Here is a 16,615-nt window from a genome sequence, read left to right on the forward strand (position 1 = left end):
AACGATTAATTGCATTTGCGATAATATCGCGAAAGGCTGCGACTTGACCAGTCACGTAACCTACGCCGTAGGCTACGTGGCGACGCGCGCCGTACTGTGCGCGTACCGCGTAACCTACGGCATGGGCCCTGCGTTGGTGTAACGCAGAACCATAAATCAGCCTTAAACCTGCAGCTCGTCAGCTCATCAGGAGGAGAAATTAAAGAGCGGGGCTGCCAGTTGTTCATTGCTGGTTCGTTTTGTTAACTCTGAGCTTTGTTGGTTTGTTTCTTAGTTTACTGGTGTTTTTTTTTCTCCCTGTGATTTTTGAGTTATTTGTGAAGAAGTTCTGAGTTCCCTGTGGGAGTTTTACTGTGTTTTTCTATTAAACTACGCCTCGTTTTGGCTAAAGTTTAACCCGGTTTGATGTCGTGTGATTGGGTTCGGTACAGACGTGTGTAGACGTGTTAAAGCCACAGATTTGTTCTCTTTATTGTTGTAATCTGTGCTTTAAATAAATCTGACATTGTTTATTATAAAACAGACTGATCTATTGCTTGTGTAGTTGAAAAATACAAAAGAACAGGACCTTGAAAAAATAATTGCATATTGAATCGCAATCGCAATATTGAGGAAAAAAATCGCAATTAGATTATTTTCAAAAATCGTTCAGCCCTAGTTGCTTACTTCAGCATTTGAAAGTTTTTTTGTTTTTTTTTCTATCTCTTCTTACATCATGAAAGAAAAGAATGACTGAGTCCAAAAATGATCAGCAACTCACTGTCCTCAGTGTGACTTCAGTTCAGTCTCAACGGGCACACGTGTTCTGTAAAAGGTTTGGTTACCAGAGTGGTGTTGTGGAAACCCCGGTGAGCGACTCGTGTGTGACTCAGTTACCAGTTCTGTTCACCGTGTGTAATCTCCGTCAACTACCGGGACTGATTTCACAGCCTGGTGGGCAGACGGGGGCCGGCCGCCCTCGCCGTCCTGACCGCAGGCTCTGAAGATACTGTCTTAAAAAGAAAAGAGAGTGTGAGAGGAGGAGGAGGAGGTTGTACGTTCCACCTCACGTTCCCTCTCTCAACACGACTGGAGAGGTCGACTCCTGCACTTGAACAATGAATCACGCTAAGTGACGGCGTGAACAGTCACCCGTGCCCAAAAGCGTGCGTGGAATTTAAAACTCACGCCCGACCGGTACATGAGATTCTGCTCGGTGCCGTCTCGTGTCTCACGTCTGGAGTAAAGGACATTACTCAGTAGTTTTATCCACCTACATGTGTTTAATGCTGCTGCCAAGAATCTCTGTTTCTGCTCTCTTAAGCTCTTGTGAGGTTTTAAATTATAATACAATCACTTTAATGTTCAGTAAGTGCTTTTTATGTACTAGTTGACTACTGTTTATGTCGTACTGTGGCTACAGTTCAGTTCACGTCCAGTGGCGGCTGGTGATAAAATATTTTTGGGGGATTACAACACAACTATAAACTTATTAGTTATTTTTTATTACATATGCTACATATACATATACATGTAGCATATTTTACATTAACATATTTAAACATTTTCAAGTAACAAAATAACATATTTGAACCATTTTTCAGATTTTTTTCAGTTATTATATAGAGATATTGACAGATATTGTCTGAAAAATTATTCAAATATGTTATTTTGTTATTTGAAAAATTTTAAATATGTTTTGTTGATGAGAAAATATGTTTCTCTATTTCTCTTATTTTTGTGAGGGGGGATATATATTGTTTTTCGGCACTACCTTGTTCTCTATAGCTTTTATAACATGAATTACTCCTATGTGGGATCAATAAAGTTCTTATTTTTGCCATCTGAGAAAATTAAATATATTATATTTGGTGCCTAACTGTTTCCCAAGTATATTAGTGCGTGTGTGAATGAATAAATGAGTGTACAGATGTGATAATTACTTCTTATTGCGGAATTTATGTGTATTGTGTCTATATATATATATATATATATAAATATATATATATTTTTTTTTTCCCCTGTAATTTCAATGGGGCGGCGCCCTAGCGCCCCCTATTGACAAGTCGCCACTGTTCACGTCACTTTCACCTCACGTCCCAGCTCTGACTTGTGTTTTTTAATATTTTTGAAGTTTCATAATGAATCGTCTTATCGATTAAATATTGTTTCTCTTTGGTTCCCAGGCTTCGATGAGAGGCTCTCCATGATGAGCAGCTAACAGCATCTGCTACAACCACAGGACGATACGTGGCTGCTGCTCCATCACGGTCCACGCATGGCGGTCCTCGGGGTAAGACCTGTTACTGTTACTGTTACTGTTGTTGTTGTGAAGGGATTCACTCTGGCTGGAAAGGGTTAAAACTGGAGGTATTGAGACAAAAAAAACAACTTAAAGGTATTGTGACATCATTTTTAACATGCTTTTAACACTATTAAAAGTCTTGGCCAACATCCCTCAAATGTGTCTAAAAGAGTGTAACAAGAAAAACTTCACTCTAGTACTCTTTTCCTGGCTTTTTATTACAGTGTTTTTTTGCCCCGTGAAAAATGCTTCCTTTCCCCCCTTTCCTGTCAATCATTGCTCCGCTCCTCCTCCAAACCTCCTCCTCCTCCAGCCATACGCTCACAGCGGCGTCGGAGCGACAGGCGAAGCATGCACGGAAGAGCAGGAGGGCGAACCACAGCAAACAATCATAAAAATAAAGGCATGTAAATAAAGTGTCCCCTTATCTTAAGTCCAGTCAGTGGCCGCGGGTCTTCTTAGCAGTTTTCCTCCGCTGATGAGAACAGAAGAGGCTGTAAACAGCTCCGTGTTAAGCCTTATTTATGGTTCCGCGTTAAATCGACGCAGAGCTTACGCCGTAGGGTACAGCGTATGGTGCGCGTCGCCGCGTAACCCTACGCCGTAGGCTCTGCGTCGGTGTAACGCGGAACCATAAATCAGCCTTTATGGTGCGCTGGAGAGGAGCGGAGGCAGGGAGCTGGGTGGAGGGGGCGGTGATTTAGCGGGCCGTTACGTAACGGCCCGCCACCAAACCACATGCGCCGTTTTTGCATAGTTATGCGGAAAATCCCAGAAAGCACACAATACACTGAATGTTAAAAGTTCGTTGTTTTTTGGGTGTAATTGATGTCAAGACACCCAACAAAACACAAAAAATCAAGAAAAATTTGTTTTTCATGTCACAATCCCTTTAAGGTATAATTTCAGCAGGTTTTCACGATATGTCAATTAAAAACAAGGATTAAGTTTAGTTTTATTTTAGTTTATTTTGCACATACAATAAAAATAACATCACACAAATAAGTGCAGTTAAAATAAAACTGTGCAGGGAGGAGCGAGCAAGCCATATTTAACAATATAGTTATGAGGATACAAAATCATAAAATTAAAAAAAAAAATACATCATAAAGATTGCATGCAGAACATGAATGAAAATAAAAATTACTGTAGACCTATGATCACATGATCATGAAAACATGAATATTATGCTGAACAAGTGTCAACACAGAATATGAAGTACAAAAGAAACATTAACAGTGGGAAAAGCAAGAGCTTTCTTGGCCACACTGTTGAATTAAATGTTCTCTTGAGACTTTTGAAGATGGATAAGGACCTACAGTTGTTTGCAATCTGGTACCAACTATTCCAGTCTTTGACACACCTAAACCTAAACAAAATGGTCTTCTAGATTCCAGACATTTAGGCGGATGTGGGGCGAGGTGATTAATAGGTTGGTCATGCAAGACGAGGCTGAAGCTTAAGAATATTTCAGTTCAGACTTCCAGTCAAAACTTTGAAAACAAACTTAAAACCACATTTTCTCGGTTCCCGGTTTGTTTTGAAAAACATGGTCTGAACCATTTCCTGTCTGTCTCCATATCCGCACACTCTGTGTGGTTTTTGGCTGAACAAGGATTTCAGAACCGGTTTAAGCCTCTAAATAACAGACTTTTGTCGTCTGATTCACTGATTCACTGATCCGATCAGCCAGTGCGGTTGTTGAGGATCGTCTGATCGTCTCCTCCCGGTCGGTCGGGCGCTCCGTCGACCCAGCACCTGCTCCGCCAGCCGCCTTTCCCACCCAACGGGAAAGCTGCTTTATAGGAAATAGGGATGGGCGGTACGGACTAAAAAATGTATCATGATCATTTCTGGTATTTATCCCGATAAAGATAAAAATGACGATAAAAAAAAACATACCAATTCAACTCCACCTTTGTAACTATAAATCTATCACCACATTCAGTCTTTGGAGCCAAAACACTGCTCTAAAAGATACTAAATACTAAACTACACCAATTACATTGAATTGATAAAAACCAATTAAATTAGTACACCTGTACTGCAAAACTCTAATGACTCAAATGAAACAAGTTTTAAATGTAAGAACAGATTCAACATTTATTCAAACTGTATGGCTTAAACAGTGGAATAACAGTAAAAGCAAACAGCAAAAGTACCTTGTCCTTCAAGTTTTCTTAGCTTATAAAATCACAAAGTAGAAAAAAATACAACCTGATAAATAAAGAAACAGGACGAATAAATAAAAGTTCACTGACAATAAAACCCAATCAGTGATTCATTTTAACCTGTGGTTGGAACATGCCACAAATTAGATTCTATTGCAATTTTCTTTCGTAATAGTCAAACGTTATATGAAAATGTAACAACCATTTCCTTCTGTTTTTGCAGACTCTGCACATAATAGATGACGTTTGCTCCTCGTCTCTTTTTAAATCCAAACCAGTTCCAGATAACGGAGCTGGAGCCTCGTTTAACAACGAGCTCCTCGCTCTCAGATCCGCCTTCAAACATGTTTGTTACACAAAAACGTCATCAACAGGAATTTATCCTTTTTACCGTGAATTTACAAATTCTTACCGTGGGGAATTTTTTTGGCGGTTTATCGTGCACGGTAAAATATCACCCATTCCTAATAGGAAATACACTTAAAAGCAGAGAAACGGCTTGGATCGCTTTCCTCCTCTTTGCAACTGATTCACTCATTACGGTGTGTAACTAGTGACGGATCCTCGAATACGGCCCCCAGTTTTTATTTGAGAAAGAAGGTGAAATTTAAAGCCCAACTCAGTTTTTCTCTTTATATTTGAAGGGTTTAAAGCAGGAGTCGGCAACCCTCTGGCGGCTCTAGAGCCGCATGCAGCTCTCTAGCGCCGCCCTAGTGGCTCCTGGAGCTTTTTCAAAAATTTTTGAAAGTAGAAATAGATGGGGAGGGAAATATATTTTTAGTTTTAATGTGGTTTCTGTAGGAAAACATGACACAAACATTCTTAACAATGTGTAAAATAAATTACATTTCAACATTTCTGTTATCAGAGTATCAGGGCCGTGCAGGAGAAAAAATATTTGAGAGGTGAAGATTTTTTTTTCATTATGCACTTTGAGAAAAAAGTTGAAATGTCGACAAAAAAGTCGAAATGTCATTTCAACCTTTTCTCGACAATTTTATTGTTTTCTTGACATTTCGACTTTTTTCTCAACATTTCAACTTTTTTCACAAAATTTTGACTTTTCTCAACATTTCAACTTTTTTCACGAAATTTTAACTTTTCTCAACATTTTGACTTTTCTCTCAATAGTTTCACTTTTTTCATGAAATTTTGACTTTTTTCCACAAAATCTTTACTTTTTTCTCAACATTTTAGACTTTTTTCTCGACATTTCGACTTTTTCTCGAAATGCATAATGAAAAAAAAATCCTCCTCCTCTAAAATATTATTTTTATTTTTGTCCTGCCTGGCCCTGATTCTCTTCCATAGATTTGCGTAACAAAAAGAGTAACGTGTAAAGACATTAGCAGCTACATTTGCAGCCGAGTAGCCAGTTCTAACTAATACAGAAACATGCAGCATGTGTTTCTTCATTCTAATTCTGATACAAGACTTTTCATTTTTTGAGGCTCCAGACATATTTGTTTTTTGTGTTTTTGGTCCAATTTGGCTCTTTGAAAATTTTGGGTTGCCGACCCCTGGTTTAAAGGATTTGTGATGAACAGAAGTTCTTCCGTTAAACCAAACTAAAAAACAAATGTGTGAAGTTTAATTGAAATTGCTTTAAAAAAAAAAAAAAAAATCAAGGCCATTCTTTGTTCCAGCTAATTAGTTGTGAAAATTAAAAAAAAATGAATACAGAATTGAATTTAAAAAGAGTGTAAAAAGGAAATAAAATGTGTTTCTCTGACAAGGTTGTTCTGTTGGGCAGATTGTTTTTCTACTTTAGAAATAAGATGAAACTACAGTTTGCTACAACGATAACGGTTAATGATGATACATTTTTTTTATCAAAGTTAGATGAGAAAATAAAATGTTTAATCATCTTTTTTAGGAGAGCAACAAAGTTAAATCTGAAAATAGAGAAAAAGTCACATTTTCCGCATCAAACGTCTTGTGATCCTTTTTCCGCTGCGTATCTTTAGAAAAAATAAATGTTTTCTTGCTCTAAGTTACTTACCAGTGTACTTAAATCAGTGACACGTATTTTAATCGGTGCAAAAGAGAGTTGTGGGTAATTATTTTGTTTGGTTTGTTGGTTCAGAGCGGCGCTGCAAACACAGCCCTCCATAAATAAGCCTTTTATTCCTAAATATAGTCACATTGTCTCACATTAGGCAAAGAAATCTCTCGCCAAAGGGGTAGAAACTATTTTATTAACTAGAGTTCTCAAAGGTAGCCAAATAATCCAGCCATTATACAAAAAGTAGACTAATTTTGTTGAAAAAAGATGTTTTCTACGTTCTTAGGAGTGGCTTTTGCCCCGTGAATCACCCGATTTTAAAAAAACAACCTCAGCATCTCTTTAACTTTTGATGTTGGGAGCTCGGGTTGAAGCTCCCGCTTCCCCATCAAAGTAACGCTTGATGTACAAAACGTGCAGGCTTTCAAGTTCGTTAGCTTTTATTCAGGGACGTAAAGTTTAGGCCTTTAGATGAAACAACAGATGAGTTGCATTTGCATGGTTTTCTGATCCCGTTGCCGTGGTAACAAGTTCCCTACAAGCGCGGATGTTTGGTATTTTTTACAACACTATGATTTTATTTGCCCCCTCGAGTACGAGTCGCCCCAACTCAGTCTATGGAAATTATAACTTTAGAAGTTTATTATCATTGGATCGTTTATCCCTTACTGTTGTTGTTGTAATTAGGGCCCGAGCACTTACAGCCCGAAGGCCCTATTGTATCTGTAGGAATTTTTCATTTCTTTTTTATTCTTTCTTTATTCTGATGAAAGGAGGGCCTTTTTCCGCCTAAACGTCCCCAAAAGTCACCAAATCTTGCACCAATCCAGGTCTGGTGAAAAATGTGATATTTAATGGTTTGCATTAATGGGCGTGGCCTAACGGCTCAACAGCGCCCCCCGGAAAACTTTGTGCCTCAAGCCCCACAATACGGTTTGACGTACATGCACGAAAATCGCTACACACCTGTATCATGTTGCAACTTAAAGAAAAGTCTCTTGGCGCCATGGCCCAAACTAAACAGGAAGTCGGCGATTTTGAATTAATTGTGTAATTTTGGCGCAATTTATGCCATTCCTTCGGCAGTTAATTCAGCCCAAACCGTAACGTGCACCCACGTGTGTTATACATCAAAATGTGCGTCTCCATCCTGCGACTACACGCATTACTTTTCTCAGTCAAAAGCGTTACCGTGGTGACGCTAGATGCCAAAAAGCACACCTCCCCTTCATCTGGTTGGTTCAGACAGAAAAAACTTTGCGCCTCAAGCCCCACAATACGGTTTGACGTACATGAACGAAAATCGCTACACACCTGTATCATGTCGCAACTAAAACAAAAGTCTCTTGGCGCCATGGCCGAAACCCAACAGGAAGTCGGCCATTTTGAACATTCTGAATTAATCGCATAATTTTGGCGCAATTTATGCCATTCCTTCAGTCATTAATACGGCCCGAACCGTAACGTGCACCCAGGTGTGTTATACATCAAAATGTGCGTCTCCATCTTGCAACTACGCGCATTACTTTTCTCTTTCAAAAGTGTTACCGTGGCGACGCTAGACGCCAACAAGCGCACCCCCCCTTCATCTGATTGGTCCATATTTGATAGTTCTCCAAAAGTCACCAAATTTTGCATGCAAGCCAGGCCTGGTGATAAATTTGATATTTCATGGTTTGCATTAATGGGCGTGGCCTAACGGCTCAACAGTGCCCCCTAGAAAACTTTTCTCTGGCATAACTTTTGAATGGTTTGATACAGAGAGTCGTGGGTGGTGTCATCCACTAAATGTCCAGTTCTGAAGAATCTACATCAAGTCATACAAGCTTCCACTGCAGCCTGAACGTGCACGAGGGTGGAGGACCGTTCATCGCTGCTTGCAGCTTTAATTGTTGTTGTTGTTCTGGAGCTACTCAGATCAGTTTTGCTGCAGTTGTTTTGTCTCTCTGATACTTTACTCTCGTCCGTCAGCGGCTGATTTCTTCAACTTGGTTTCAAGAGGATGCTGATATCAAATTTCTTCTCTTTTTTTCCTCCTTCAGTAAAAACAAATCATCAATCAATTACTTTATTTGTCCCCCAAGGGGGCGATTAGTTTCGCAACAAGAGAAGCACACAATGGGTAAATATACATAAAATATACATACTAAATATACATACTAAATTATAAAATATACAAAATATACATACTGAATTACAATAATAGTATAGACTTAAGCTTCCCCCACTACCTTTTCCATCCCACTACCTTTTCACCCACTACCTTTTCCTTCCTGCATTTAAAAGAACAATAGCGGAGGGAACAAAGGAGTGTTTGTATCTGTTAGTCTTTGCAAAAGGGAGTCTAAGCAGTGTACCTGATGGTAGAAACTGAAACTGTTGATGTAAGGGATGTGAGCAATCAGACAATACGGAGTTTGCCTTCTTGATCAGCTGTTTGTTATAAAGTTCTTGTAATTTTTGTTGAGCCGACCCGATTATTTTGCTGCTTAGACTGACAACCTTATTGAGCAAGTTTCTGTCTTTGACTTTTAAGGATTGAAACCAACAAATGAAAGAAAAAGTGATGACAGATTCGATAAAAGAACGATAAAACATAGACATCAGGGAAGAATCGACCTGGTATTTAGAAAGTTTTCGGAGACAGAAAAGGCGCTGCTGGCTTTTCTTATATAGCGAGTCTGAATTTTTCCCAAATGACAGTTTGTTGTCAATAATAGTGCCTAAATATTTGTAAGACTCAACTATTTCTATTTCGTGGTATCATAACCACAAATCGTATGAAAATGAGATCATACAGCTGCAGATTTAAACTGAACTGCTTCATGTTGTGATGGATTTAAATGTGGGGGAAATAGGAACATCCATCTATCATTCATGAACACTTTATCCTGTCAGGGACCGCGGGGGGTTCGGCGTGAGCGAATACGAGCTAAAGGAGACGGTAAAGGAGACTCTAGTCTGGACCAACCAGAGCTGGTAGAGCAGCCAAACATTGTACTCAAGTAAAAGTACTGTTACTTCAGAATAATATGACTCAAGTAGAAGTAAAAAGTATTCATCCCAATAATTACTTGAGTAAAAGTAAAAAACTACTCAAGTACTGAGTAACTGTTGAGTAACGTCTGATTTATTTTTTTAACACAACCATTCAAACAGACAAAAGTACAAAATAATCATCTTCAGGAAAATTAAATCAATAAAATAATAAAATAAATTAAGATTAATAAAAAATAAAAAATAGCTTAAATTAAAATAAGCTTAAAGTAAATTCAAGTACTTTAATAAATGATAAAATAAATAAAATAACAGAATAAAAAAATAAATTAAGCACAAGTAGCACAAAATGTCAATCCTTTGTACTTTTCTTTTTTAACCGGCAGAACTAGAACAAACATGAACTCATAGAAACTCTGTGTGTGTTTGAGTCTGTGTAAATGTGACAAAACATGCAAAAACTAACATTTTTACCAAAGAATCACCCAGTGATGTCATGAGATTGACGCGTACGTGGATAAAAGGGATAAAAGAAAAGTAACAGCTCAACGTAGCCTAATGTAGCGGAGGAAGAGGAACAGTTTCTTCTTCACAAATCTACTCAAGTAAAAGTAAAAAGTATAGTGATTCAAAACTACTCCTAAAAGTACAACATTTCCCAAAACTTACTCAAGTAAATGTAACGGAGTAAATGTAACTTGTTACTACCAACTCTTGGACCAACAATCATAGTTTCTTTACGTTGATGTTGGTTTTCCATATTTTGCAAAAGATGGTTTCATCAAGAAGGAATAGATTTTTTTTTTTTTATGTCCATTCATTCTCCAGATCAATTTAAGTTCCTGTTGATCATTAAATGCTTGTCCTCTTTGGGGAATAAAACAGCTTCATTAAAGTGAATCCAGTTCCTCGTTTCATCCTCTGCTCTGATAAAAGTCACATTTCTCCAGATATTCTCTAATGATTTTTTGTGTGAACAGATTCTTCATGTAGGTGCATTTAGCCGCTTGAGTAACCGTGTTAAAGGTATCATTAAAACATATAAATATTACTAGTGCTTCATTTTTTTACTTCTAATGCTTCAGACTTGCTGCTTGGTTTGAACAGTTTGAATGGGGAATTTATTGAAAGAAAAACTGTTATTTTCTTCTCTTTCACACTCGTAATGTGTCCCCTCTGCTTTAATGTCACTGGGAGATAATTAAAGGAATCCTGCAACAGGAGGCCGATCTTCAGCTTTTATTCCTGCGGCGAGGGCAGGTTTTTGATCACCTGGATCACCTGGAGCTCCTCGTGAGCCTTCACTGTTCAGCTGCACAAGAGCAGCAAAACCTTCGCTGGAAAGGTTCACGGTGCTGCACAACGTGGAGGGTCTGTGTACTTCGCGGCCATCCATTTTTTGTTTTGAAATGACAAAATAAAAATAGAGAAATAATCCAAAATAATCTGTTTCCCATCTTTTGTTTTGATAATAAAAAACGGAAAACGGATCGTTATCCGTTATCCGTTATCCGATTTCATTGATGTGTTTGAAAATCGAAATTGTGAATTAAAACAGCGAGTGGAAAACTCTTTTCTCTATTTCCTATTTGTTTCCAAGGAAACTGAAAACAAGGATTGGACACATGGGGGGATATAAGAATACTGCACATGCGCAGTAATAAATGAAGAAAGTTGTTTCTGGTTCTTTTGTTGATCAGATTGAAAATTAACAGTTTTAGGTTTTTTTAATGTTGAAACAGAAAATAAATCGAATATGAAACCTGGGAGTGAAACATGAGTTTAATCTGTAATCTGTCTTCACTCCGTCATGAAACTGCAGTGATGTTGTGACAGTCCGTTCAGCTGCAGCTTCCAATCAATAATCAATAACTTGTACTGAACTCTAACATACTGCCCCCCCGTTGGAAATGAATAGGAAATAGAGAAAAGAGTTTTCCACTCGCTGTTTTAATTCCCAATTTCGATTTTCAAACACATCAATGAAATCGGATAACGGATAACGATCAGTTTTCCGTTTTTTATTATCAAAACAAAAGATGGGAAACAGATTATTTTGGATTATTTCTCTATTTTTATTTTGTCATTTCAAAACAAAAAACGGATGGCCGCGAAGTACACGGACCGTGGAGCCTCACTTCAGCTTTAGGGCCAATCCCCCCCTACTTTCTGCCACTAGCCCTAAAAATGAAGCCACAGACTTTAGGGTCCTTGTAATGTTCCCTAGGGATTGGGACACCACTTGCTACGTCACTGCGTGGTTTACGTTCAGGTACGTAAGCGACTGCGTAGTTACGTTTGCACAAACGTCACACCATATCAGGAAGCCCAGAGATAAAAGCTGTTTTAATTTCTGCTGTAGCGCTGTTAATATGCCACTTTATTAAGTTTTAATATTTTTTCAGGCGTAAAAGTAACCGTTAAGATCCCCAACCTGGGCTCAGTTTATCCAAATAACGCCTGTTAAGAAATTTGATCTGATGTTTTCAGGGATGAGAAGAGTCGCCGGCTCGGGAGCTGATTTATGGTTCTGCGTTAAATCAACGCAGAACCTACGGTGTACGGCGCGCATCGCTGCGTAACGTACGCCGTAGGCTCTGCGTTGGTGTAACGCGGAACCATAAATCAGCCTTTATTCTGGCGAGATCTTCGCAACAACGAGCAAGCGAGTGATTATGTACATTCACTGAGTGAATATTATGAAAGTAAAATATATATTTCTCGCTAGAAATGTAATCAAAACGCATTTTTATGCAGAAACTAACTCAAAATATTGATTTTATTCACTAAAAATAAGGAATGTCCGCCATGTTTTTTTGTTTGATTCAGTCTGCAAATGATGACGTAAAGCATTCTGGGAAATCTTCTCTGGCCCTCGGTCGGTGAGTCAGTATCTGAAATCCCTCACTGTGAAGGACTAGATTCATACACACCAAAATGTAGGGGTAGGACTGAAAAGTAGGACTAGGGGGGGATTGGAACTGGCCCTTAGTCAGTGACTACGTTTACATGCAGTCAAAATTCAGGTTATTGCTAATATTCCGGTTAATGAAACATTGAGAATATTCCGTTTCCATGGTAATTAATCATTCAGGATATCTGGATCAAACCAGCGACGCACGGAGAACGTGATGACGCAATTACCGTCATTTCTGCTTCTTCTTCCTGTATCCAAATTCAAAACAAATGCTGCTTCAGCAACTTTTCTCTCTCCTTCTTGTAAATCTTCTACCCCGGTACTTTCTACCGTCTACAAATGCAGAAATGTTCATATCCTTCATTACATTTATGAAGTGATTAGTCTCCTCCTGGTCTTGTTTCTCCGTGTTTAGAAGAACTTCCTGGACTCAAAAGACCAGGATTCCTTGTGAACAGAACATGTGCAGAAAACACATTCCTGTTCCGTTTGATGGGGATATTCTGTTTGGTGTTTACATGACCCAATATTCAGGTTTTAAAAGGAGTAACCCAGGGGTCATATTGGGGTTTTTAAAAACCTGAATATGAGCAAATTCTGGTTATTCAAAGGGGTTATTGGTGTTTACATGGCCGTGCAAATTCGGGTTATTGCCAATATTCGGGTTTTAAAAGGGTTATTGATGCATGGAAATGCAGTCACTGCTGGTCGGCTGGTTTCCCAGCTCCTCCATCCCTCCATCCCTCCGTCCCTCGTCTCCTGCTCCACTGGTCCTGGAGGAGACGGAGGGAGGAGGACGTGGAGACGGCTGGAGCCTCAGAGCCGCCGGTTAAATCAGGCATGCGCCGCAGCTGTTGCAGTTTAGTGCATTTATGATTCATGTCAGATGAGCACTAATCTCTCTTTTCTTCTTTTAGTAACGACGGGTATATTTGCTTTTAATGCAGTTTGAAATGAGGCGTAATGTGACTCCCACGAGGAGAAGCAGCTCCTCCGTAAACCCCCCCCCCCCTCCTCCTCCTCCTCCTCGGGATGGATTCACTTACTGATCAAGACGTCCTAAAGATGTTATTGATTTGTAAATCTGGCGGTGATGTGAGGGGGGAGGGAGAGCGGTGATGATTTCCAGGGGAACTGTTGTTAAGCAGCTTGTTAAGACAGAATGCTAAGAGCATAGTGGCTCATGTTTTATTAAAGTGGTCCTATAGAGATTTAAAGACTTTATTAAAACGACTTGGAGCTCGTCCAGCGGCCGTTACACCCACAAACATGCTTTTGGCTTTAATGTTTTACACTCCTGAGCTCAAAGACGAGGTGAGCGTCGGCTCGCGGGCCGAGTTTCAGACCCAGAATAAAGTCAAGGGGCAACTTTAGAAAAACCTCCGTTAAGACTTTTGCTCACATGTCTGGGTAAAGTTTGACAACCTATTTTTTTTGTTAGAACAAATCTATAGAAGGAATTTTAGGGGTGTTATCTTGAATTGTTTTGCTGGTGACCACTAGAGGCGCTAGAATATTCAAGTTCTTAATTCAGCCATATGGTCAGTTTTGGTCAACCTGTACAATTTATATGCATAATTGTCAAGATTAAAACATTGTATATCTAAGGAAATAGATAAAACAATACTAAAAAAGCCTTTATGAATCATATTGTAATATTTTAGCCAATATTGGATACAAAATATCACTTTTTAATAGACGTATTTGACCTTTTAATAGAAAATGTGTTTCACTGCAAAAAAAAGATGCTTATAATGTGTGTGTTAAAAACGTCTATTAAAAAAAGTCATATTTTTTAACCAATATTTGACAAAATATAGCAATACAATTTAAAAAAAAAAAAAAAAAAAAGCTTTTTTTTTTATTTGATTTGATTTGATCTTTATTCATCTTGAACAAAACAATAAAATAAAAAAAAACACCATGCATCAACAACAATAATAAAACACAACCAGTTTTGTTCAAGAAGGGACAGGAAGAAGCAAATGCTTATCTAGTCCGGCCCCTTCTTGCAATATAAGAATATCCAATATATAAAAGAATAAAAATAGCAATAACAATAATAATACTAATGACAACAATAATACATATATACAGTGTATACCCTTCTTGACATATAAAAGTATATCAATATAAAAGTAATTAAAAGACAAGTGAGTCAATAATAAAAGTAGCTAAAAAGAAAGAAAAGCATCATGCACAGAAGAAAAAAAGACAATGAAAAAAAAAAAAAAAAAAATCCTGGTCATTATAACATCATGAATCGTTTTTTCAATACAATGTTTTATCCATTTCCCTAAATATAAAATCTTGAACATTGAAGATTTTGCATAAACTGTACATTTGGACCATTATTGTGACCATATGCATGAATTGAGTATTTGAATGTTACAGCGCCTCCAGTGGTCACCAGCAAAACAATCCAAGATGAAACACCCTATTATTCCTCCTAGGGGTTCCTTCTAACAAAAAAATAAGGTTGTCAAACTTTACCCGGAAGCGTGAGCAGAGTTATCAATCTTAGAGTTTTCCCCCGGACTAATAAAAGCACCGTGGTGGTTCACGTTCACGTCGGCCAGGGCCGGTCCTGTCCCAGCGTGTCTGTTCTCTGCTCGTACACGCTGAACCGAAGACTAAGATCTGGCTTCACTGGTGGTTTTAACGTGAGTCACGAGTTGTTTCTGCAGGAATGACTCACCTGTGGTTCTGGTGACGTTGTCTGACTGGCACACACGTGATAAAGTATCAAACTTCCTGGGGTTCTGGTGACGTTGTCTGACTGAAACACGGGTGATAAAGTATCAAACTTCCTGAGTTTCCTTGATGGAGACCTGGGGCCTAATGTTCCAAACGTGCACAAAAAACGTGCAGATTGTGATGCCTAATGTTTTAAATATAAGTTTATATTGTTCGTATTGTTATACTTATGATTAGACCTGTGTTGAAAAAATCGATTTCACAATTCTAAGTAGATTCTCATATTAATTCCTAAAAATTGATTCATATGTCTAAAGATCGATTTTTTTTTTCTTCTTTTTTTCTTTTTTTTTCTTTTATTCATTCATGTATTATTTTTTGGGGGTTATTTTTTTGTTTATCCCCAAAAAAGGAATGTTTTGTTGGAAAATAAATAAATATTTTCTACCATTTCTTTTAAAAGCATGCCTAAATCAAATTTATTTGATTTATGCAATGGTGAAAAAATTGGCAAAATAAATGAAAAACTGCGAAGAACTAGGCCTGTGTTGAAAAAATCGATTTCTCAATTCTAAATCGATTCTCATATTAATTCCTAAAAATTGATTCATATGTCTAAAGATCAATTTTTTTTTTTTTTTTTTTTTTTTCTCTTATTTTTTATGTATTATTATTTTTCATCATTACATAACAACTTTTGGTTATTTTTTTGTTTATCCCCAAAAAAGGAATGTTTTGTTGGACACGAGAATAACTGGTGCCATGTTTTTGCCTTTAAATATGTTTAAAAGTATGAAAACATTAAAGTGTTAGGTTATAATTGCATAAATTGTCTATATTTCATTACTTTATATACTATCTTGGGGTTACATTTGCAAAAAATGCTAAAAACCAAATGCTCAAAAATTAAAAACCAAAATAGACCGAAAATAGAACAAATAAAAACGGAATGTGGGAAAAAATAAAACCGATTTCATCCGTCTCTGTTTCCTCCCTGGATCTGTTTGGTAATTCTGACCCACATGATGTTTCTGTTTCAGTTCTATCAGCATTCTGGGAGCTGATTGGTCCTTACAGCATCATTAGCTGCAATACTTGCTGTTGAATCTCAATATAATACTAGTAGTAATATTTTGCAGAACTACAGTCATATAATTCATGCAACAGCTCAAAAAACTGTTTTAATAACATTAACCCAAATCAATATCGTGATCGGATCAAATCCTGATAATCGATTCTGAATCTTAAGAATCGGAATCGAATCTTGACATTTGAATCGATCCCCAGCCCTAATTTCCAGCAACTATAGGAGCTGGTGATGCAGGTTCTGTCCGTCTGTCCGTCTTTGTGCTGGATCTCTTCCTCTCTGAGGAATTTCTTATTTCTTAAAAGACAAAAAGTCTTAGTTCTCCCTGCACTTTTGCTGTGGTTCATCCATCGTCCCCGTCCACCAGATAATCCCTGCTTTTTCACCTGACGGCTCTTTAAATGCTTAGAAAGTTCGCTCGTGTTGTTATTTTTGGTACACTGGTTCGGCCTCCGGA

General features: G+C 37.9%; 1 protein-coding gene across 1 annotated transcript in view; it reads left to right on the top strand.

Annotated features, from left to right (window-relative positions):
- The window catches only part of LOC133446729 (polycomb group RING finger protein 3), a 169,838-nt gene that overhangs the window by 89,506 nt on the left and 63,717 nt on the right, over positions 1–16,615 (top strand). Inside the window, exon 2 of the mRNA XM_061724744.1 lies at positions 2,166–2,272. Coding sequence (XP_061580728.1) covers positions 2,258–2,272 — 15 coding nt within the window. The 5' untranslated portion in view covers positions 2,166–2,257. The remainder of the gene's footprint in view (positions 1–2,165; positions 2,273–16,615) is intronic.

Source organism: Cololabis saira, chromosome 7 (genome assembly GCF_033807715.1).
Source record: "Cololabis saira isolate AMF1-May2022 chromosome 7, fColSai1.1, whole genome shotgun sequence".
NCBI lineage: Eukaryota > Metazoa > Chordata > Actinopteri > Beloniformes > Belonidae > Cololabis > Cololabis saira.